The sequence below is a fragment of the Meleagris gallopavo genome, chromosome 2 (genome assembly GCF_905368555.1).
Source record: "Meleagris gallopavo chromosome 2, MGAL_WU_HG_1.1, whole genome shotgun sequence".
NCBI lineage: Eukaryota > Metazoa > Chordata > Aves > Galliformes > Phasianidae > Meleagris > Meleagris gallopavo.
Window position 1 is genome coordinate 17,356,402 of NC_139405.1, and position 23,380 is coordinate 17,379,781.

The 23,380-nt window shown below is 41.5% G+C and overlaps 1 protein-coding gene across 9 annotated transcripts in view; it reads right to left on the reverse strand.

The window, feature by feature from the left end:
* Positions 1-16,196, reverse strand: part of DISP1 (dispatched RND transporter family member 1) — an 86,522-nt gene extending 70,326 nt beyond the window's left edge. For 3 of the 9 annotated variants that reach the window (XM_085219182.1, XM_085219179.1, XM_085219177.1), the window contains exon 1: positions 16,032-16,169. Coding sequence is in view for 4 of the 9 variants with exons in the window: in XM_085219175.1 (XP_085075301.1) it covers positions 16,032-16,147 (116 nt within the window). In the remaining 5 variants the exon portion in view is untranslated. Of the gene's footprint in view, positions 1-15,659; positions 15,917-16,031 lie in introns of those variants that run through there. The other 6 variants (XM_085219175.1, XM_085219174.1, XM_085219184.1 and 3 more) reach the window with 4 other exon arrangements.
* Between the last annotated feature and the right edge of the window lie 7,184 nt (positions 16,197-23,380).

Sequence of the window (23,380 nt, forward strand, 5' to 3'; positions counted from 1 at the left end):
TCTTCTCCCCAAGCTCTCCCATCCTAACACTATGCAAACTCAACCTCACCCTCTGAAACAGCTTGGAAAAACTGGCACATGGCCAACTTGCAATTGATACCGTGGTTTAAATACCTTCCCAGCAAAGTTGCACAAACTTCAAAATACTCTGGGATCAGTCATTAAAATGTTTTTGTTTCAGTTACAACAGTAATGAAAACCAAATGTCTACATTTATTTTAGCCAGCTTTACGGCCTAGGGACTTTGCTCAAGACAGAGGCCTGTATCAATCCTCAATTTACCCAGCTGAATAGATTAGTCACAACATTGTACAGAGATATGGAGAATACTTTTAAAAGATTTAATTATAAGAGTGTTTCAGCCACAGATTTAATTAAGGAGGCTCAATTAATTGCCTCTGAAATCTTCAATTACAGTGCACTTTCAGCTGCAATTTTACAAGGCTCCTTTTGCAAACAGATTGAAGACTCAAAGCTAATGCTACAAGATAAGCTCTTACAAACTGGATGGCTTTATGTACCCAAATAAGGCACACAGTAACAGATTTTGCCTGAAATTTAACTTTAACCTCAAAGCATTTGTCTGTAAAACCGCAGAAGATTCACTGCATTATGCAAGTGTATCTCTACATATGTATACGTGACACATTCAACAAACAGAAATATTCTAGGTGGGAAATGGAGACCACAAAACGAAGTGCTTTGAAAAAATCTGCCTTTCACCCAGATGCTGTGACATTCTGCTGCTGGTTTAATCTTCACATTCTACAGTTAGGTCAGCAAGTTACATTTTTTCATACACATTTAGCAGCCTATAGCGAACTGATGCTTCAGCACCATTTACCCCTAAAATTCATTTTAGAATACTTTGTACATAATTCTCTCCACAGCAAACAATATCAAAGTTCTGATAAAACAAAATCAACACATGCTGATGAATCGCTCTGAAGATTTTTGAAAATGTCTACAAAAACTTTCAACAACAGCACTATTTACCATCATCTGCACCTCCAGACACCGGCAACATGCACCGCGTGTTTCCAGCTAGTATTCAAACTCTTCAACCTCACAATCAATGACAGCTGCTAAAATGCCTAAAATATCATGGAAAAGGAACAAAACCTTCACAGCTAAGTAGAATTCAGGCAAGCCAGAGTCCCTTACTAAATAAGAGACATTAGAATGCATATAGTACTTGGGTATATTCACATCACAGTGTTCTCTTCAAGACTACTACAATCCAGAAGCAAACAGTTAATCACATTTTTTCAGAAATTAAATTGTCTGTTTTAGAGGTCTGTTTGTTTTTGTCCTTCTCCTCTTACCCAGAAATACAAAGAAGAAATTCTAGTACTAAATATATGAAATGGTTTCATGGTAATCTCAAAATGAGGAGAAAAGAGTATCACAGCAAAACGGAGACTCGAGACTACTAGTTACATTTCACAAAAAAATATGAAAAGCTATCTGAGGCCTTAGGACTCAGTGCTTTCATCATGATGTTGAGGATTATTGACAATAGTTATCACATCAAAAGCAAAGAATTTTCTCAAAATTTCAGCTAAATCATCTCTGAAAGCAACTGTCAACATGATTAAGTAGCACAGCTATTTAAATGCGTATGAAAAATTATGAGAATTAAGAAATTATTCTTCCCATTAAGTCTATGCACTTATTCTTCACCATTTTAAGAAAAGGGCATTAAGGCAACATTTATTCCACGTACAAGAAATAAGTATCACAAGAGAAGACTGAGCAGTATGAATTCAACTACACCCTTTAAGAAACTATCTATAAACAATATCATTTCTCAGTACATATTTTCTCAAAAGCTGGCAGCCTTACAGAACTGTCACAGACTATCCAGCAAAGATGTCCCCCTTTGAAATCTCAGATAGATGCCTTCATTTATTAAACTGAGCATACCTACAGATCTTAATTTATTTCAGGTTCTCGGCACATAACATTAATAAAAAGCATCTGGATTAAACAAGCAATACCCATGGAGATCAAGAATAACAAATCTCCTCAACGCAGCCAGAGAGAAGCTCCCCCTAGAAGTGCAAATCATGAGCTTTCAGAGGGCTGCCACATCCTGTCTGCATAGGGAACTTTAGGCAGTTTGAAACTTAGCCTATTGTTTGGGACCAACTTCTCAAAAGCAAATACATCCACCAGCATTCCATGGTCACCCCCCTCCTGTAGGCAAAGAATCACATCAAAAGCAGATTACAGAGAATCAACAATACTGACAAATTCAAATTCAGAATACTAAGACTGATTTTTACAGCCCATAGAAGAAGCTTGTTTCTCACACTGGAAACCACCTATGAACGTACTGAGGAAAAAAATGAATAGTTATTAATCCTTTCTCAGTGGAGAAGAACCTGATACTTTGAATAGATCTAGCATTTTCGCTTTGCAGTTTTGTTCACTTCTGTAGTTGGTTCAAAAGACACATTATACCACACTGATTCTTTTGCAACACTAACGTGGAGACAAGCACAGTTCAAGAACATTGTTCTCAGCTTCCTTCCCACCAACATGCTCACAGGAGCCACTGCTCCTCTGGAATAAGAACAGGGCATTCAGTTAGCATTCAGGATTTTCTCCTTCCTATGATTCTTTGTATCTGAGGTTTCTCACTGCATCTTAAGGGAAATCTGAGAACAGTTAAGGAACATTGCTCTACGAATATTACCGATTTCAAGGGCTGGTAGCATTAGCTTTGGAAGCCAGCTGCTGGAGCTGGCCAAAGGGACTGATGGAAAATGAGGTAATCCAGCAGATGTATGCTGCTCTTTGGGTTTTCTTCCCCTGTCACTAGCCCAAGTGGCCTTTCTCACTACAGCACCATTTCCAAATACGGAAAAACAGACATGTGGGACGATTAGGGAAAAAAAAAAAAAAAAAAAAAGGTTTTATCTAGAAATCTGCTTAGAGAGGAGGCCTGAGATTGAACCACCAAAGAAGCAGATTATCCAAAGCTCCAATTCATATCCACCTTCTTCCCAAAGAAGTTGAGCATTGTCCAAAAAAACTACAGCTTGCCTAGCTCTACTGCAAGATGAAGCTTTCCCCATACACAGTGACTGGGTGCTTGGCTTGGAAGGACTCTATTAATGGCATCTCCAAACATGTACAGGAAGCACAGAATACACAGGGCAGTTTCCGAATGGAAATGGAAGATATTTAATGGCAGTGACTGCTAAGTGGTATTTATCTTGATGAATCACTCAAGATATTTTGCACTACATAGATAAAAGTAAAGCAAACTCTCTATAAAAGGCACAATCCATAACATATCTCTCTGTAACTATCACTTCAGACAGACACCTCTGCAGCTATTGCTATGGATACCAAATGCATAGAACAGGTTTTATCAGTTTGGAAATTCAGCCCAGATGTACCTCACTAAAATTAGCACACTAAGGGTGTTTTATTTACACACTGTAAAATACACTAGATGCTCCTCTGTGGAATCATTTCAGTTTTATGACACACACAAGGTACAAGACGATTATACTTTTGTCAAAAAACACCTTAAATAAGCTTTACACCCAAAAGAACTTTAAAAGAAGGTCTACAGCTGAATTAATGTAGGACTGGTACCCAGTACTGTGCTACACTGATGACAGTAGATTATGCCCAAGCTTCTGCCCCTAAAGACATTTTCCTTTGCATATGAAGTGGAATGGGACAAAGCCATCCTGACAGTGGAATTCCAGACTAATAATTTTATTCCTGGCACACACACAAGGCTACATTTTACAGAGAAAACTGCTGCTGTTTTTTTGCCTCATTAAAATGGTTAACTATCTTCTGAAGGTCTACTTCTAATATATGCTCTTCCTGACTCCTAATATATGCTCTTCCTGACTCAGCCACGTGAGGACATTCCCATTTTCCACCCTGCATTTTCTTCACCTCTGAGTTGCTTCTTTGCTTCAGGCTTCTCTTTTGCCTTCTTCTGACAAGGAAACCAGCCACATGTCCTGGAGGAGTTGTAAGCCACATCCTTAGCACAGCTAAGGATAAGATATTACCAGTATTTAGTCTACTTAGTCTACTTGTATCTTCTCTACTAAAAAAAAAAAAAAACAGGGTTCATTTTCATCAGATTTCAAACATGCCTGACCATGCCTCTACCAGTGTGATCCGGGTGCTGAGCAAGTCACCATTTGACTCCTGTTTTCGTCACACACTTTCCCCAGCAGCAGGCTCTGGCATGCTCTGCAGGTAGCTTGCATGGGCTTGGAAGTCAGTGCGTTGTCTCTCTGGATCAAGATTTGAGCAGTTGCACAAACACATTTATCATCACGATCCTTATTTTGGAACGGGAGAAAAATAAATCAGAAGCGATAGTTAAAAAAACAAAGACCCAAAAGAAACTTTGAGTATTGTGTTAAGCAAGAAGTCTCTCCCAGGCATTCAGTCTATTCACATCTCAGAGTATGCAGGAGATGTATGATTTAATTTGCTTGCTATGTTAGCTTTTCACAAGACAAAAATCACCAACTCATTTTTCCACATCACAGGAAATTCTGGACCTTCCCTTGCTTCACGAAGATGCACAAAATTTAGCAGGTATTTTGTATTTAATACAGTAGAGGCAGTACTGCATTCCTCAGTTCCTGAGCTCTCATGTCTACCTACTTAAATGCTGATTGACATGGTTCCAAAGTACTGCAGGGCACACAACAAGCAGGCTTACTTTACCACAGAGGAAAAAAAAGTTACCTGGAAATGCACCTGGACAACTAAAAAGCTAATACAAAATAAAGATACAGACATTTCTGCATGAACTCATTCCAGAATGAGCTTAATCCATTCTCAAAGCAGACAGCAGAATTAATGGCCACTGGACAGGTAACTTCTGGTGAGAACAGCATCGTTTGGATGTAAAACACTAATTTGAAAACAGCTAGCAAGAACATTCTCTCCTTCATTTCTCTGCAAACAAACATTAAGATCCTGACATATCCATGGCAACTTGTGCTGTGGAAACCAGACTTCAACATAACCTTTAAAAATATGATGCCAGTTCTTTCACAGAGAATACACTGAAGGAACTATAAGCCCTGTAGGGTGACACAGTAATAATAAATCTGAATGCAAACGTCAATAGAGCCCAAACTTAAAACCCACACCTGCAGAAAAAAACCCCACAGGGATTTCAGGCTGATGCCATCAGCTTTTAAAAAGGCATTTCGTTGCCCTAAAGACTCCACACACCCTCTCACTCTTCAGCACTGCTGGTTTGTCAAAACAGAATTAAGTCATAGCAGCATGCCCCCTGGCTTCTTAAGGAACTTCAGATTTAAAAAAAATAAAATAAAATTGCTGCACCGACACTGCAAGTCACATCAGTTAACACTGACACAACCTCCTCACCCAGAAAGGCAAGGTGATAAAACAGAACTGGGATTCAATAAAATTCAAGTTCTACAAACTACCTGTGTCGTTACAGAACTTGAAGGAAGTCAAGCAACAGTGCCATACATTGAAACTATTTAAGAGAAGAGATTTTCAGCAGTAGTGGGGAGGAATAGAGCAAAGGAAGAAAAGAGACTGTACTTTTCCAAATACAAAGGTTAAGAGAAATACAAACAGTAATCCTTCTGTGATGGATATGTTTAAGCTCCTAAAATGTTAACTAGTTTTTCTTCAATCTAAGACACTGTAAAAGAAGAATCCAAACAACTTGGGAATCCAAGAATGAGAAAATGCTTGGGCTTACGTATTACTTTTTAATGCAGAAAAGAGATACGTGTGTGAAGAATTTTCACATCTGCAGCTACAGAAAAAAAATTAATCCTTAGAGCGATACGCACTGTGCATGGAAAACAGGGCCAGGAACTAAACATGCCCTTCAGCAAATCATAATTCAGTGCCATATCTAAGATTAAGATGCTGACAATTCTGTCTCCTAGGTCCAAGTTCCTGCTGCCAGATTACACTGCCTCTCATTTGTGCATGTTAATTGCTAGTTTTAAAAAAAAAGGGAATGCAAGATAAAGGCTGCTAACGAGGGTATGTTTTATTTCATATCTTAATTCTAACTCAGAGTCATGAGCAAAGCAGTCTGAAATCTCAGAGTTCCCTATCAAACTTACCATAGGGGTTTACGAGTGCAATTTCACCCGCATCTCCAAAATTCTGTATGAAGTTGTCAAAGAAAGATGATTCTGGAAGTTTGTAGCCGCTGGTATGTGCTTAGCATGTCAATTAGAAGATATTTACAGTCACAAAGTGGAAGCGAGCCAGAAAATTCATAAAAGTATTTTTCCCTTGTTATGCAACATTACTTTTCTTTGAAGGGTTGGGAGTGGAAATGAGAGAGTACAGATGTGCTATTTTGATAGCAAGACCCATTAGCACGAAATGAGAAAGCGATTAATAACCCAACGCTATTAACCATTTTGATATCTCTTTAATTTGTATGGCCAGCTTTCCAGAAACTATTCTAGGAGTTTCTAGTGCTATAAAGTAATGGTTGGAAAGAAGCTCAATAAATCAGCTAATTCAGCCTCTCAGAATGGGATTAGGAAAGCAAGGTCTAGACATAGTTAATCCAAGCCTTAAAAGGCACTCTGAAAATGGAAATACCACAGTCTCCCTGACCAATCTGTTCCAGCAATCCGCATTTTTTTCTAGCATCCATTTACACATCTTTCTTGCAATTTAAACCCATTACTGATGGTTCTGTCATCAGAACAGCTGTAGCAAACACCTTATTTTTTATATCTCGTTTGAACACAGTAGTTCCTTCTTCCTTTAGTCTTTGTTACTTAAAGGAATTTGTTCTTGTAAAAATATAACATCTTTTAAAAAATAAAAACAGTATTTTCAAGACCATGTTCTCTTTACCTGCATCTTTACCCTCTCCAACTGGTCTAGCACACTGAAATCTAGACTGAAGAACTATCACATTATTTATGGAAAGTTATCCTGCTTGTGTATCTCAGTATATCTAACTTATCTGCAACATTTCTGTTAACAGAAACACACCCAGTTTAAGTGCAAATTTCCCAGACCCTTTGCACAAAATTCATTCTATTTTTCCACTGTCCTCTAGTGCAGACCATCATTAAACAGAGGACCTCGAGTCCTGCCCTCACCTGAAAGGGGGTATGAACCCCCAGGCCACTTTTCCAGTTTCTTCGAATAATTTTAGAACCCTAACCCCACTTTCCAGCACACGCGCACTGCCCCCCACCTCAGTACCATCTGTTGCTAACATTGCATTGCCTTTACTTTTCACCCAAGCCAAAAATCAGTGCCAGAACCCTGTAGAGACCATTCAGCCAAGACAACCTTCTGCTCTGGCAGCGCACCATGAAACTACTTCAGGTTTTTCACCAACTTTACAGCATTTAGAGAAGCGTTTCCTTGCTTTTCCATATAGACAATATCATTTGAATAAACTCAAACTAAAAACACATTTGATTCTCCTAAAAGACACAAGACTTGATAGTGTATCACAAGAGGAGATTCAACTGCTTGTCAATTTGGCTTTCAGAAAATTTATGTTCATTTACCACCTTTGTACCTTTTTTCCCCACCAGAAAAGCTTACAAGATAGTTTGTATTTATTGCAGTGGTTTCACAAACGGTCTCCAGCTCTCCAGTAGCTCTTTACTACCTGGTCTCCTTGCAGGTCAAATGTGGTGAACAGATAGAAATGATCTCAGTCAATAGTTTACAGAGAAAATCTGTGCTTTCGTTCACATATGCAACCAGAAAACTTCACCTAAACTAACTTTTTCCATCAAGGTTCCAACCAAATAATTTCTTCAAATATTTTCACCACTCAGTTTTAATATTACTTATCTGAACCCTAAATTAGTAAACACCTAGCATTATGTTCAAGTTATCAATCAATTTGCTACACTGGGAAAACCAAGCCTTAATTTACAAATGGAAGTGATCTAACTGATCGCTGACTAGTTCACCAACAATAAAAAAGGCCTTCCACCTCCTGTTCCAGTGAAGCTGTACTCATCACCCTGCTGTGCATCTGATCACATGTAAAGCTCATTCAACCTGTTAACTAGAAAGCTAACCTAAGCAAGTAAAGCAAGTAGTTTCTTGCTGGCTTAGCAAATTGTATGGACTTAGGTCATGAGTGTATCAACATGAAGAATTTGCTAAGCAGGAAGCAAGACCACACTGCTGGGAAATTGTTGAGAAATACAAATTAGAAGCTTCTACAAGTGTTGTCTTTGCAACTTAAAACATTACCACAGTGAGATCACGGCTGCTGCACGTGGCAGCTATATCTACAACTAAACTAGCTGACCTTTACATTATAGATAAGAGTTTCAGGAAGCTGGTCTAGACAAGGTCAAGTTCACCGAGAAAAGGCAGCAATGAAAAAGAAGAAATGAAGAAGTGGAACAAAACTGCTGCATCCACGTGCTCTCCCCCTTGTAATGAACACGAGTGCTTGCTTTTGTCCATGTTGTATTATAAAAAAAAAAAAAGCCATTGCCAAAGACTACCCAGAAGCAGTTCACACAAGAGATAAACACTTCTTAAGAACTACCAAAATAAATATTTACTTTGTTCAATCTTTTTGCTTACTGTATTTGTTTTCTACTCCGCCCTGGTCATTCTGATTAGTTAGAGCTTTGACACAATGAAGAAAGTTTGCAACAAAAATACCAGTAAAAGTTTCCAGTAAAAGCAAAGGAGATATTACAGAACATTCTCTTAGCAGGGCTCACAAAAGCAGCTGTCATTAAGCCTTGAAGAGAAGGCAGCATGTTCATTTCAGGATATCATTCAGACCCAATATTATCAGTCTGCTCAATTTTACCTTGGAGGTCTGACCACCTACCCCTTCTCTCAAAGGTAGAGGGAAGCACTGAATAGTGGGGTAGACAAGCAGGAGCTCTGGTAATTATTGGTGGGCCTTAAATACGTAGACCCATTATTACAGCTTCAGATCATGTTTTTTGGTTTTTGTTTGGTTTGGTTTTTACAGATTTAGCAGCCTAAGTTACACATACAGCAAGGAACTTGTAATAGTATATTTGAATCATCACGGAAGGTTTGAGGAAAAGATGACAACTTAAGGAAAAACAAAAATACGTTTGGCGCAGGCAAACAGACGTGAGTCTGTCTGCTTAGAAAGAAGTAGTTCAAATTTCCAAAAATTAATCCCTGTACCACACATCAGGAAAGCTGTGACAAACGTTGAAGAGTCTCTGCAAAGTATAAGACTTCAAAGAGTTAAGAAAGAGAGACAACCTCCCCCAAAGAGTCACTTTCTAGACACACCGGCAATGAAAGTCTGTTCCCAAAGAACCTCTTCAAAACTTCTCCATTTCACTGTAAAGCACTGTGGCTTGTAGGGCTCAATATTCAGGGCAATAACAAACAGCCATGTGACCCTCTCGTGGAAAGGCCATGGAAAAAAAAATTTTCAACATAAACTTCACTGGAGTTTATGTTGGCTGGGCAGATCAATATACTTAGTCATAACTCAACAGCACCACTCACAAAGCCAGTAATTGTTTTCACACTAATGCCATCTCTACCATTTTTTTAAAGAGAGAACAAGTTGCCAAAGTACTGATATGCAGCAGATCTGAAACTGGCTTTGCCTAACAGCAGGTTAAGCAGGGAAAAACAGTTCCTGACCCAACAGGTCAGCAGCTGCCCTTGGAAGGGCCGGTTGTAGCGCCTGGCCAACCACAACACTGGAACTGGTGACAAAAGTAATGTATTAACATCATCACAAAGCAGTAAGTTTTACAAATACTGTACTTATCTGTAATTCTCCAAAAGCTTTGATGCAAATTCTACTTCTTTTCCTGTTTCCAACCATTAACTTTCAGAGAAAATACATGATGATTAATTCAGGCCTACAAAAGCCCTGTTTTTCAGAGCCCCAGACTTTACTTTCGCAGAAGTAAGTTCTAAGCTATATTAACAACTTTAGTTTTTATTTTAATAATGATTTGTATGTCACGCTGATGCCTTTACAAAAACACAACAGAATTAAAACACTTTACATGATTCAACTTCAAAGAGTTAAGATTAAGTTACCGAATTCTTGCAATACCTGCTGGAGTTTTTTATGGTATTAAAGAAGCTATCAACAATAAGTGAGAACACATGTTTCAGACTAGGGCAAAGTTTATTCCACCAGGAAAAAAATTCCCTTCAGCTTTATGTAATTATTTTGAACAGCATATGTAATATTATAGAAAATATTTTAACTTAGATATTTAAACTAGGTGGCAGGGTACTCTGTAATTTTCTAAGCCCAAAACATCATAGCTGTGGCAATTCTTAATTAATTACTCTTGGTTCTCAAAATCCCCCTCCTTCCTTTCTCCCACCCAAAGCTATTTGCACAAAACCAAGTTCTCATGTGATCTCAAAAAACTGTTGCCCAGCATGCTATTTCAATATTGGAATACCAGCATGGGTATTACAATAATAAATATTTTCATCTTCAGAAACATCTCTCATCAGCCATGTTGCTGAGCACAGTAACCACATTCAGAGAAAAGAAATGGGAAAAAATTGTAAGAAAGCCTTCTAGTCTCACTTCAGGTCTAGAAATACTTTGAGCCTCAGTCTACAGGCATCAGGAACCCACCAAGTCTTACAATTAACAGGAACGTGTTTAACTCAGAAGAGCACAGATGAGGCCCCAGGAAAAAAAGCTTCAATTCCAGCACTTCCCTGCAGCAAAACTGTAAACTGAGCTGCATCATTCCACTCACATTCCAGGTAGAATGGATTTTGTGTTTACAAAATGCATCTTCTCTAATCTCCCTCTTGATGCTACATCCTGTGCATAAATATTTAATCACAGGCACTTTGTGAAAGGGAGATCCATTTGCCTCACGTATAAGCTAAAAAGGTTAAATAAAAAAAGTATGTTGTACATACAGTCAAATATGACACTGGTTCAGAAACTTTAAAAAGATGTGCACAGAAATAACTGATTTCTTATATTTGTCATATTACGTCTGAAACAGTTCTAAAGATACTCATTGATTAAACGTGTACAAGTTATAAGACAACTATAGTGTACTTGGAACATTCAAACTCGAAACAGTGCTCATCAATACTCTCTTCAAACACCAAGGAAAACTGCAAATGTGGTACTTTGGGAAAGCAAGCAACAAGAACAGCGTCAGCTGTAGCAATAAAACTGCCTGCCTTTGAGATTTACTCCTTACAGCTCCAACAGGCACACCTTATCACACACAAGGGCAGCAGTGGCACGGAGAAATATCAGGAAGCCTACAACAGACGCCTGCTCATAGCCCAACCTTAGTTACATAAAGATAGAAGATGAAGAATTAAAGCTCCAGGAAGCCAGAGATCCTTAGCAACGCAGGGATAACACCACCGTGGCTCTGTGCAAGAAAGAACTGTTGCTTAGAATGCACACTTGAGCCTGAAACATAAATGTTTTCAGATGACAAGAATACATTTCCTCCTATTAAAGCTAGAGCTGCCTCCTTACCATCTATCTGCACGTCAGGATCATTAACAAGGAGAGACTGTACAAGAATAAAATACAGCACACATCTGTTAATAATTAAGGCTTAATTTAGTCATTTTTATTAATTTGTGCTACAAAAGCACAAGAATTGTGTTGTGCTAGAGACAGCACAAGAATGGTTTTGTCACGCTGTGCTTGCTTGCCTCTACAAAAACAACTCAGTGCTTTAGATTAAGATACACAGCAAGAACTTTCTTCAGATACTTGCAAACAGAAGGCAAACAATTTCCAGACATCTGCTGAATACACCAGCCGACCAGAGCACAAGCTTTTCACCTTTACTACAGAAATACGTGATGGGAGGAATAAGAAAATGGGGAGCGGCTGAGGTTTGCTGAGCCCAGAGCAGAGGAGCTGAGCGGAGGCTGATGGCGGCTGCAGCTCCTCACAGGGAGCGAAGGGCAGCGCTGAGCTCTGCTCTGTGTGACAGCGACAGGGCCTGAGGGAAGGATGGAGCTGTGTCAGGGGAGGGGCAGCTAGGGGCTGGGGACAGGGTCTGCATCACGGGGTGGTGGGCACAGCCCCAATGGCAGAGTTCAAGGGGCACTGGGGCAGCGCTCTCAGACGTGGGGTTTGGATTTTGGGTGGTGCTGTGTGAAGCCGGGAGTTGGACTCGATGATCCTTATGGGTCCCTTCCAACTCGGGATATTCTGTGATTCTATATTTCACACCCATCTATCCACCAACCACTAGTCTCTGTCTCCCCTCGATGCCACCTTCTCTCCCCACAAACCCTCATTCTCGCGAGCTCTATGCTATCCCGCAACTCCATCAGCAGCCTACAGGGTGATCACCGCTTCCCCCACCCCATCCCCAGCACCTATCCTTGCTCCTCTTCACCCTGCTCATCCAGCCTCACCACTTCTGCTTTCAGATCTTCTCCCTCCCACACCACCCACTCACTCACTCCAATCCTCCTTCCCCACAGTCTACCAGCCAGATTTATTTACCTTAATACTGAATGCAAGAGAATCTGCCTCAATGCAAGTTAAGCTGCAAATAATATGCACAGATAGCAGAGGATAGATAGCTTCAAGAATTCACCTTTTATCATCACAAAGTTCCTTCACACACAGGCTTCCTAGCCAAGGTCTCTTCTGCTACTCCTTATGGGTTTTCACCAAGCCAGCTGCACCATGCTCTTGGCTTGTTGTATGCAGAGTTTCAAAAGTTATTTGACAGATGACAGACAGCCTTTGACAACTGCAAGTCTCAAAATCAAAGTTCAGATGGAAATTTCATCTTGCTGTTCTATTAATATCAGGACTCATTAGTTTATTATACTTCACTTAGGAGAGATTCCTTTAGAAGGGTAAGTTACAGTTACACAGCTTCCATTTTTAAGAGTTAAGAAGTATTTTGTTTACAACAAAACATGAATCTGACAAGTTTTGATCAAAACCCGCAGCGTCAAGCAAGGCTATTTTAGCATTATGGTCTCACTAAACATGTAATTTAGAGGTTACAGTCCACTCTTACACCACAAAGCAACATTATTTTCTTTTGGGCAGAAAAGCAACCTACCTTTTTTCTTTTTCTTTTAATACCAGAAAGAGCATTTTCACACCCTGCAGGAGTGTTTAATTTTTGTTGCACTTCACACCAGAGCACAGCTGACTTGGTAAGAGCTGCTCACAGGAAGTCACACTAAACTCAGAAATACCATAAGGCTGCTGAACTAGAAAATAGCCATGGTTACCAAACCAAATTAATTCCATTGATTGCTTTGAAGAGAGATAGCGGTGTGCTTGCTAATTATCTGAGGTGCTTATTATGTATTTCAAAGTTTGCAAGTAATTCTATACTTCTATCAAAGCTAATAAATCAATCATCTCTGTTAAAGGCTTAGAGGAAAGCAAAGCTTACGGCTCACATCTATGGTTAACATATGAGAAACATTACGATGAAAGCCATTCAAAAAGACTCCTCATGGGAAAGGGTAACATTATGAGAACTAAGTGTTTTCACATGTTCTTTTTACCTTTGTTCTTTTACGGTCTTATTTTTCACCTCTTCTACAGAGAGACTTTTTTGGAGGCTACTAAGCTGAATTCCATCTCTTTCTTCCCAAGGCCCTTTGGGACTGTTCTCCCCATATTAACATCTTTTGTTCCTGCTACAGTAATTCTCTGATCAGTGCAAAACAGATTCACATGCCTTTCTCCAACAGAGTCGGCAACAGAAACAGGTCCAAAAAGATGAGGAAAAAGTCAAAAGAAAAAAAAAAAACTACCTTTCTCAGCAATGTGTAAGCGTGTCTGCTAACAGTAAATAAATCCAGAGCAAGCTTCCTCCTGAACTCATGTATTGCCTATTAATAATTAGCAGGAGAATGCAAACAGATTGAAGCAAAGTCCCTGAACAGGAAAACCCAAACACCAGCACCGTTCTTCTCTAGCTCCTACACAGGTGAACAAGCCTTACTGATCACATTGCAACCCATAAGTAACCTTACATCTGCATCAGGGAATTCAAAAGCAGATTAATAAGAAAAACCCAGTGGCTATATTTTATTGTCCATGTACAGACGCTGCACCCAAAAGGGAAAAATTTTCCTGAGTTACACTACCAGGTCTCAAATCCTAATGTGGTCTTCAACATATCACATCGCTGTGTATAAGGCCTTAATTTCATCATCCTTCTGCTTTTAACTGATGTAACACATTTAAGCTTCTGGTCCCAAAATAACCATGTTCTCAAACTAGGCTACTATACCACTGCAGGATATTACTCACTTTGCTGTGGAAGAGAAAATAAATCTTTTGGCAGGGTATGATTCTGCTTTTTATTTAATGATTTCCAAAATACATAATGCAATGTCCTTGTTTAGTTTCCTAAACAGAATACTGTCAGCAAAGGATGCTGTGCTCCGTAAGCTTCCAGTCTAAAGATAATTACTAAAACATCAAGGTTTTTTTTGTTTTGTTTAGGCTTTTTAATTTGTATCTCAGCTCGTTTGTACCATCAGCCCAGCAGCTTCCCAATAGCAGATGTGGTTTATAGGAGCTGCTGAAAAACTAAAGCACAGTTTTTTCCTCCAAGCAAATGTTCATAAACATTATTATTTGTTATGATCAACAATTTAGTGACCACAAACTAAAGTGCTTGCAGCAAGAGCATATAAAGGCTGATATTTTAAGTACCTGTAGTTTTCTAATAAACATGTGCAGCCTGATCTGGTGGGTGGCAATCCTGCCCATAGCAAGAGTTGGAACTAGATGATCTTTAAGGTCCTCTGCAACCTACCTATACTGTAATTTCACGTCCCCAGCCTGAAAACTGTTCCACAATACATCCTTCCACCCACCCCTGCAGGCGGTTTGCTTCAGGCTCTGGTCCCTTTGCCAAGTAAAGAAATTCACTCTCAGGAAGATCCTGCATGCTTATCTGCTCCAGTTGCTTTCTTGTCCCTTGATTCCCCTGCAACTCTACTGACCAACTTCTATAGCTGACCATGTTTAATAATGAGCCCATTGACAATTAGGATGTACTATCTCAAGGCCTTGTTACTGATTTACAGGTACATAACAGAGGCTCTTTTCTTCACATGTCCAAGCCAGCAGTTCCATAAGCGTTCTCTCTAGCATGCTACTTGCACTGTGATCAGACAGCTCTGTTCATTTATAACACACAAACACCCTACAGACACATCTTTTGAGCAACTACAGCTCTTTGTGCCTCTCCTGAGGAAGAAACAGACCCTATTTTTGGCAGTGAGGCCCTGGCACAGCTGCTCACAGAACTGTGGGTTCCCCATCTCTGGAGGTGCTCCAGGCCAGGCTGGATGGGGCCCTGGGCAGCCTGAGCTGGGGGACCAACCCTGTCCACGGCTGGGGGTGGGGCTGGGTGGGCTTTGAGATCCCTTCCAACCCAAACCACTCTGTGATTCTACTCGCCAACACAGTTTGAACCATCTCTCCTTCTGCAGAGCCTTACTTTTCATTCTAACCCAGAGGCTGAGAAAACAGTGAGCACCCTACTGCCTTCCACACGGGAGCATTCCCTGGTGAACTTTTAATACCCTCCACCAGAAGAAGGGAAGGAGCCATCAGGCACCGTTCCTCACGCCGGAGGCAGCCCATACAGTCCGCGCATCCCTCCGCCTCAGCGGCTCCTCCAGCTCACCTACAGCACGAGCCGGCGCCGAAGAGACGCGGACCGAGTGCGCCGCCCCAGCGGAGCCCCGCTAACAGCCCGCACCGAGGTCAGGCCCGGAGGAAGGGAGGGACGCGGCGGGGCCGGGCGGAGCGTGGCCGCGCCCCGCAGGACGCTATTCTCGAGCGGAGCCTCGTCCGAGCGGCCGCGAGCCGGGCGGGGCGCCAGGTGCCCTCCGGGACCGGCCGCGGCCGTTACCGCCCTCCCGCCGCGGGGCCGCGCACGCACCTCGGCGGCGCCGAGGGACCGCCTCCCCCGACGGTTCCCTCGCCTTCCCGCCCCGCACGCCGGGCGAGGAGGGGAGGCGGGAAGCCGGGAAGCCGCCCACCTCGCGACGCCTACCTGTGGGCTGCCCACTGCGGGGTCTCGGAAGCGGCCGCCGCTGCCCTGCCTGAGCCCGTCGTCGCGGCAGGAAGCGAGCGGCCCCCGCGGCGTCTCCGCCGTGGCGCAGTTACCATGGGACGGACGCCCTCTCCCTCCGGAAGTCGGCGCCGGCGACGGGGCGGGGCGCGGAGGCGGGGACGCAGCCATCTTGAGCGCGGCGCCGGGCTCGGCGGCTGCCAGCCGCCATCTTGAGTGTGGCGCGGCTCGGGGGACGGCTGCGTCAGTGGCGACCACGGTCACCGGCGACTGCAATAAAGCCCTACGCCACAGGTCCCTGAAGTCGCGGGCGGCCCTCTGTACAAATACAATCCTAGAATCATTAAGGTTGGGAAAGTCCTCTAAGATTATCTAGTCCAACAACCACCACCACCATGCCCACTGATCCGTACGTGTGCCGCATCCACATGGTTCTTGAGCACCTCCACGGACAGCAACTCCCTCAGCTCCCGGGGCAGCCCGTGCCTCACCGCTCTGAGAATAAACGTTTCCCAGTGTCTAACACAAAGCTCTGGAAAAGAATTTGACAGCAAAAGGCTGACACAAGAGTTTCCCTGGCAGAGTAGCAAGCATAATCCCCAAAGTAGGATAGGTGTGCCGTGAGGGACAGGAGGGAGGGCACACAGAGCCCCAGGAATGGGGGTTTTGTAACATGCAGGGCACTTTCTCCCCTGATGAAACACATCTCCACAGGCTCCTTCTCTGCCTGCCCCAACAGGGCCACAGCATCAGGCTGTACACACACTTCCAGAACTAAAAGCCTAGTATTGTGCATGAAGTCACATATAGCAAAGGACATCTAGATAATTAAGGGCTAAAACACCGTGAAAAGCTTGCCTCAGCCATAACTGTGCTGTCTTGCATGCGTGTGTTAGTTTTTAATTGCATGAGTGGATGCCATTTTGTCCCAGAGGATCTCTGCCTCATTTAGCACACAGTTTGGACCAAAACACAGCTACTCACAGATGTGGCATTGCCTAACTTTTGAGGGCTTGCTTTTACAGTGTAAGTAAAACTGTGTATTCATTGCTTTTAAAGACCAGAATAAAGCATTACATACTTTGCAGTGAATCCCTCATACACCACAGGCTGCTGCACTTTCACCCCTTTGTGAGGATAACCAGTTCTTTAAAATCCACTCATAATCATGTGGAACACCCAGGGTCAAACTGCCCATGGCTGGGAAGTCAGTGGTTGCAGCCTGAGTCAGAAATGCTGATTCGCTCCCTGTCCCCTCTTCACTCAACATGTTTTTTATTAAAGGCTCATTATAATTCTGCATTCTGGCTCAGATTCCATCTCAAGCACCAGGAATGTGTCTGTTGTATCAGCCTGATAACTTGTGTTTGATCAGATGAGATCAGAACATGAAACACTGTGGAAGATGACATTCTTAACTGTTGAGATTTGGGCTGGAGTATTGCTCTTGGAATGCAACAATAAACAGGAAAGAACATATGAATTTAAGGAGATATCTCCTTTCTGCAAAGCAGCAAGAGCAAATGAAAGAGGAAAGCTCAGCCCTTCCAGCTTCAGACAATTTTGCCACCAGCCCTCATCACTTAATACCATACTTTGCCATTTAATCTCTAATTGTGCTGATTTCTTCTCTAGACTCAGTCACCTCATCCAGCTCTGCAATTCCTGTGACTCTCCCTTTTTTCCACAAAATATATCGACTTATTTAAGTTTTACTTCCACTCCCCAGCTCCTGTCTTTTATTGCCATCTAGCGTTCATCTTTGGAAGTGATGTAACTAATGGAATCCCTCCTCATCCGAGCAATTTGCTGTAACTAACGGATTTGGGAAAGTGACAGATGGCACAGGTAGAAAGTACCACTATGAAGAAACTATACTTATGTATAAGACGTAGAGATATATCTATGCATATTTCTGTAGCACTAAAGTCTCTTACATTATTTAAAATCAGTAACACTTGTAACTCAGATATAGATTATATATACACTAGTTATTTAGTTCTATCCACACTGCATTTGGTAACTAATCAGAGCACTTCAAAAAGCACTGATTAAAAAAAATAAAAGGTGCACGTACAAAGAATTTCCTACAATGTTTTTTTGGCATACTCAGATCCCTACATACGTTTAAGAAACCTACCGTCCCACCTAGTTCATGAAAGAATCTGAAAGCTGCTATTATATGAATTAGTCCAGTTAGGAAGGAGACAGAGCAAGGTGCTTAGCTACTTTCAGTGAAAAATTAATTTAATTAGAGCAATTTCAGATCACATTCCTGGCAGCTGTGTTTATCACACATTCTTCAAAGGATAGGAATTAGCGTTGACTGACACTAACATCAAAGCTTGTTTGCACCCACATCCTACCAGCCCTTCTGAGCTTGTCTGTTTATTTAGCACTTTAGTAATGCCACAGTAAATAAGATTTCATTTCAGAGCCTGCTTTTTTTTTTTATCAAAGCACTTAGCATAGGCTTCTTATAACATCACATTAGAATCCATTTTTGTAGGTTTGATGAAGGATCAGCTAGCTGTTTTCCTAAATAGATGTTTTAAATGGTTAGCAAAAGAACAGAGATGTAGACTGGAACCCAGAGTTTGTTTTTCTTTCTGTTTGTCAGCAACTACAAGATCTGGGCAGGGGGGGAGGGGATTCCATTAGTCCATCAGCAATGTGGGGGATGTCAGAAATGATCTGTCACCCTTTAAGCTGCTTAAGTCCCAAGCCAGATAGGTCACCATGCCTTTGGACACAAGGTCCTGGGGAAGCTGTGTGGCACCCAAGGCTCAGCTCTCTGTTGCACAGCTGTTATGCCCTTTCCAGCTCAGCTGGAGACATTAGTGCCATCCCTTCACTCATAGCGCATTGTTATCATCTCTTGTGAGATGCAGGTAGCTTCCTTCTGGTAAATCATTTTTTATTTCATGTTTGTGCATCATCTGTCAAAACGGGACTTGATCGCCAATTAAAGCTGCTAGAACACAGGAACAAGGTAGATGCATCACAGCTCTACTGCCTCTTTGGAGGCATAGAGAACTGCTGCCACATCAGACATGACACCTGACACATCAACAACAGTGATCTGCTGTCTATGCTTCAACCTCAAGCCCCCACTGTGACAAAAACAAGCAGTTAGACTAGGGGCCCATGTTTTATTCTCCAGTCATCAGCAGTATGAGTTGCATATAGTCATGATTGCTCACAGATGACCAAGAAAATAACGCCGCTGGAAAAGATCATTTCAATTGCTTTCATAAAAATAAGTCATCAAACAACTCCATTTTTCAACAAGTGGAACCCAACTGAGTTGGTGTACCAGTTTCACAGCTGAGCAGCCTTCCCCTAAAGATTCCTGCCAGGCCTCGGCCACTCGTTTAATCTTTCTCACTCTTACGCACAGCTTGACAATGCAGATACCATCAAGTACCAAACAGAACAGCAAAGAGAGGCAACCTGCCAAAAAGCAAAGAATGTGGAACCTCTTGTGTATATTACCTAGGCAGAAATGGCTGCCTGCAAGCATCATTATGCTTCCCTCACTCATGAAAAGCAGGACAAAGCTGGTATGAGTGACTCCCCAATCAAAGATACATTGTGACTGTGAAAATTCTGATGCCTGCCTGTACTCCAGGACTAGGTGGTGCAGAGAGGAGTTGCATTAAATGTAGATTTCCTTGGAGATGCTGAAGGGGAAACTTAAATTCATAATCCACTTGATCCTTCCTTGGTTCTCCCAAAAATACAGAGTGCACCTTTTAACCCATTCTACATTCAGTTATTCCCATATTTGTTCCCCTTGGTTTACAGAGAAGCTCTGAGCAGTACTGGAGACGAGTCACTTCAGGATGCCTGCCTGGATTTTCAATGCCAGTAGTATGTCCCACCCTTCCTTCTGAAATTTCTGCACTTGATTCTAGAGTAATTTCAGCTGCTTTGTCACCATTGCAGGTCTCAGTATGGTATATGCTGGTGTATTTTAAGAAGCCTGGGGTCTTTATGGGTAACTTTTGCAGTGCAGCTGCTGGACCTCTGTGTAGCAAGGACAAGAGCACCCAGAGAAGGGTAAACCTATGCTACTAGGAGCAGGAATTCTACCAGCCATAATGTTCTGCAGTCAGGCATTCCCACAAACCCAAGGCTAATTCACAGGATCCAGGGCTGAAGGGATACCCCTTGCTCTTGTATCAGGCTCAGTAAAGTCCTGGGAATAGCTGAACTTCATTAGCACATTTGCTTATATCTGAAGCTTAGTATACAAGCAGAAAAAGAATTTGTTCCTCCAGCATTTTCAAGCTCTGTATTAGAAACAAAAGCCAGAACCCCTGCTAGGAGAAATAAAGAAGAAAAAAAAAAAAAAAAGAAGAAAAAATAGATGAGAGAAAGACTAATGGGACTGACAGGAATAAATTCCACTGGTTTGACTGACCACAGCCTTGCACTATAAAATCCTGGGACCTGATGCACAGTAAAATTATCACAGGACCACAGGCCATGTAATGGAAATCATTTAAATTTCAATATCTCACCCGGTTGCGCAGACAAGGCCTGTGGAGTGTGTCATTTCAGCTGAAATATTTATTGAGGCTGCCCACTGGTTTATACAGAAGGAGTTTAAAGGTTAAGAATTCAACTCTCCAATTCTGAAACTGGGAAGAAACAGAAGTGCCGGAGAAACGAGATACTCAACAGCCTATGAGAAAGCGATGGAAAATTCATTGCTTTCAGTCACTTACAGCACTTGTTATGCAGAAATGGGCTGAACTCTTCAGTTTTGCTTGGAGGCTTATGTCATCTCCAATCTTCCCAGTGAGACTCAAGCATGGTTTATCACAGCAATTTGCATGTAGATGAACGACATCTCTGCTTTCAGTGATTGCATTTCTGAAGTTTGGTTTTCACTAGCTCAAAGAAAACAGCTTCAAGGGGGGAAATATAACTCCTTAAAAACATTTGTGCTCTAAACAACTGCACTCAGTCTAACTTGTTTTAAAAAACGAAAATTAAGGTGCCAGCAGGTACAACAGAGCACCACAAATTTGCATTTTCAACTGCCAACACAGCAACTGGAGAATTTTGTTTACTGTGTCATCAGCTAGAAACAGCACAGGCCTATGCAGAACCAAGTTTTGAATGCAGTTTTTTTTTTTTTTTTTTTTGTTTGTTTTTTGTTTTTTCTGAAATACCATGGGTCTGTCAGGGAGAAACATTTTAGAAATCCCTTCAAAATGTTGTCCAGGAAACTCATCCTGCATAGCATTTTTCATAATCCATTCCTCCAGATGTTCTTCTCACTTTCCTAAGCACATTGTTGAAAAAGTCCAAGGCCCAGTGGCTTAAGACAGTACTCTGTATTCATAAGGAGGTTACTGATGTGGTACATCAACCAAATAAGATATATTCTTATTTTATTCACTTGGTTCATCTAGAAAGCCAGCCTACCTTCCTATGAATACTGACTGTAGATTGCAAATAAAATACAGAAGCCAGAGAGCAAGAATTCCCGAAATAATGATCACCATTCTGCCGTTTGCTTCATTAAATATTTTAAAAGATAAGTTTTATGTGTTTTCAGTCAGCTACAGGTTTCTTGCTTTTTTTCCTTCTCTATTCTGCTGCACTGATGAACAACAAAATATCTGCAGCTGCCCAGAACCAAGCAGGACTTTGCAGGCTGATTTGGATGTACCAGAATATTGAATTTCACCATACTCTCCTGTGCAGCAAGTTTTCCATATTCAGAAGCATCAACTAATGACAGGTCCAAGATTAGTTAAATGGAACCAGATGGCAGAAGCTCCAACCGTAGCTTAAATAAAGCAGTCAGTGCCACAGGGGCCACTGATGCTCGCTGAAATCTTTTCTCTCTTTAGTGATTATGTTGCTTTTTTCACCAACCAAACACTAAAAGCATGCTGTGGTTACATTGTGACACTGGAGACATGCTGTGCCATAGCTTGCTAATGACTAGTTCATAGCCTACAGATTACCTTACTTAGAGACATACTGGAATAGCAGCATTCAGTATTCAGTAATCAAGAGATTATATGGGTCACGTTCTGAAACCCCATCAGTATTTATAAAAGCACATTGAGTAAAACACACCATGTCCTTAACTGACCCATATTCAACACCCCCTTCCCCAGAGTAGCTTTTTTCACCTAAATAGTCCACATAATTTCACTTGGAAGTTTGTCCACCAACTCTGTATTCTAGAAGACAAAATAGAACATATTAATTATATAAAAGGTAAATAGCTTTGGTACCATCTGTTCAAAGCATAGACAAACACTGTTCCAAGTGTTTCCAGTTACCACGAGGATCGAGGCTCTGCTACACACAACTGATTTATAGCTGTAGTTCATACAATAAAGACAGACCAACATATTTACAATACCAGAAGCTGAAAACATATTTAAAAACAAAGCTCGAAAAGCAGCAGTGTAGAAACACCAGCTGCTGATCTGCTACTACGCTTCAGAAGCGGAGCAGTTTTGCTTTAGCAAGAAAAAGCTACAAGAAGTTGGTGTTAGAGACAGCCTCCTCTGGAGCGCTGATTCTCTTCTGGCTCAGGTTTCTCATGGGGTTCCAGCTGTGAAGCCTCCTCTGTTACCCTGCTGCTCTCAGATTACTCCCTCCTCTATCTGAGCCTGATAAACTGCAATTAAATGGGTTCGTGCACCAAAGGTTCAGATTTAAGAAAGTTACAGATAAACGAGAATAACATTTGATGGGTGAGAATTGAGCCCAAGTCAAGATTGCAGAAAACATGAGGAGAGCCGAGATCTTCTAAAATTCTGTTAAAACGCACCTAAAATTGGGGAAAGCAAATTTAGGAAAACATGCTGACGTTTTTAAAGATCCCTTTTTCAAAGTAGACATTCATTTTAAAGAAAAACTGGAGCGAGCTGGCATCTCAGGCCTCAGGGGAAGATGTGCCGTGCTCAAATTGCAAGATCTCATGCCTGATTCACCTCCAAAATTAAAATTCAGTCCTCAGAGATAGAAAATGAATGAAAAATGACAAAGTTCGTAAGCTTCTATTCCTCTATGTTAAAACAATCTTGTATATTTATTTATTTTACAGATTTTTACTGCTACAAAAACTTGACTCCAACACAACTTTCATCCACCTTCAGCAGTTTCCTCAAGAAACATTGGGACCTTGATCAACTAAATGCTGAACTATTATCACAGCAGTCGATCACCTCTCTCAGCATAACAAAGCAGAGCAGGTTATTGTGTTCCTGGCGGGAATTAGTAAAAGAACTGTTGGAGTTGTGTTACATTATTCAGCTGTGCTACCCAAGAGCCAACACCGCTAATAAAAACAG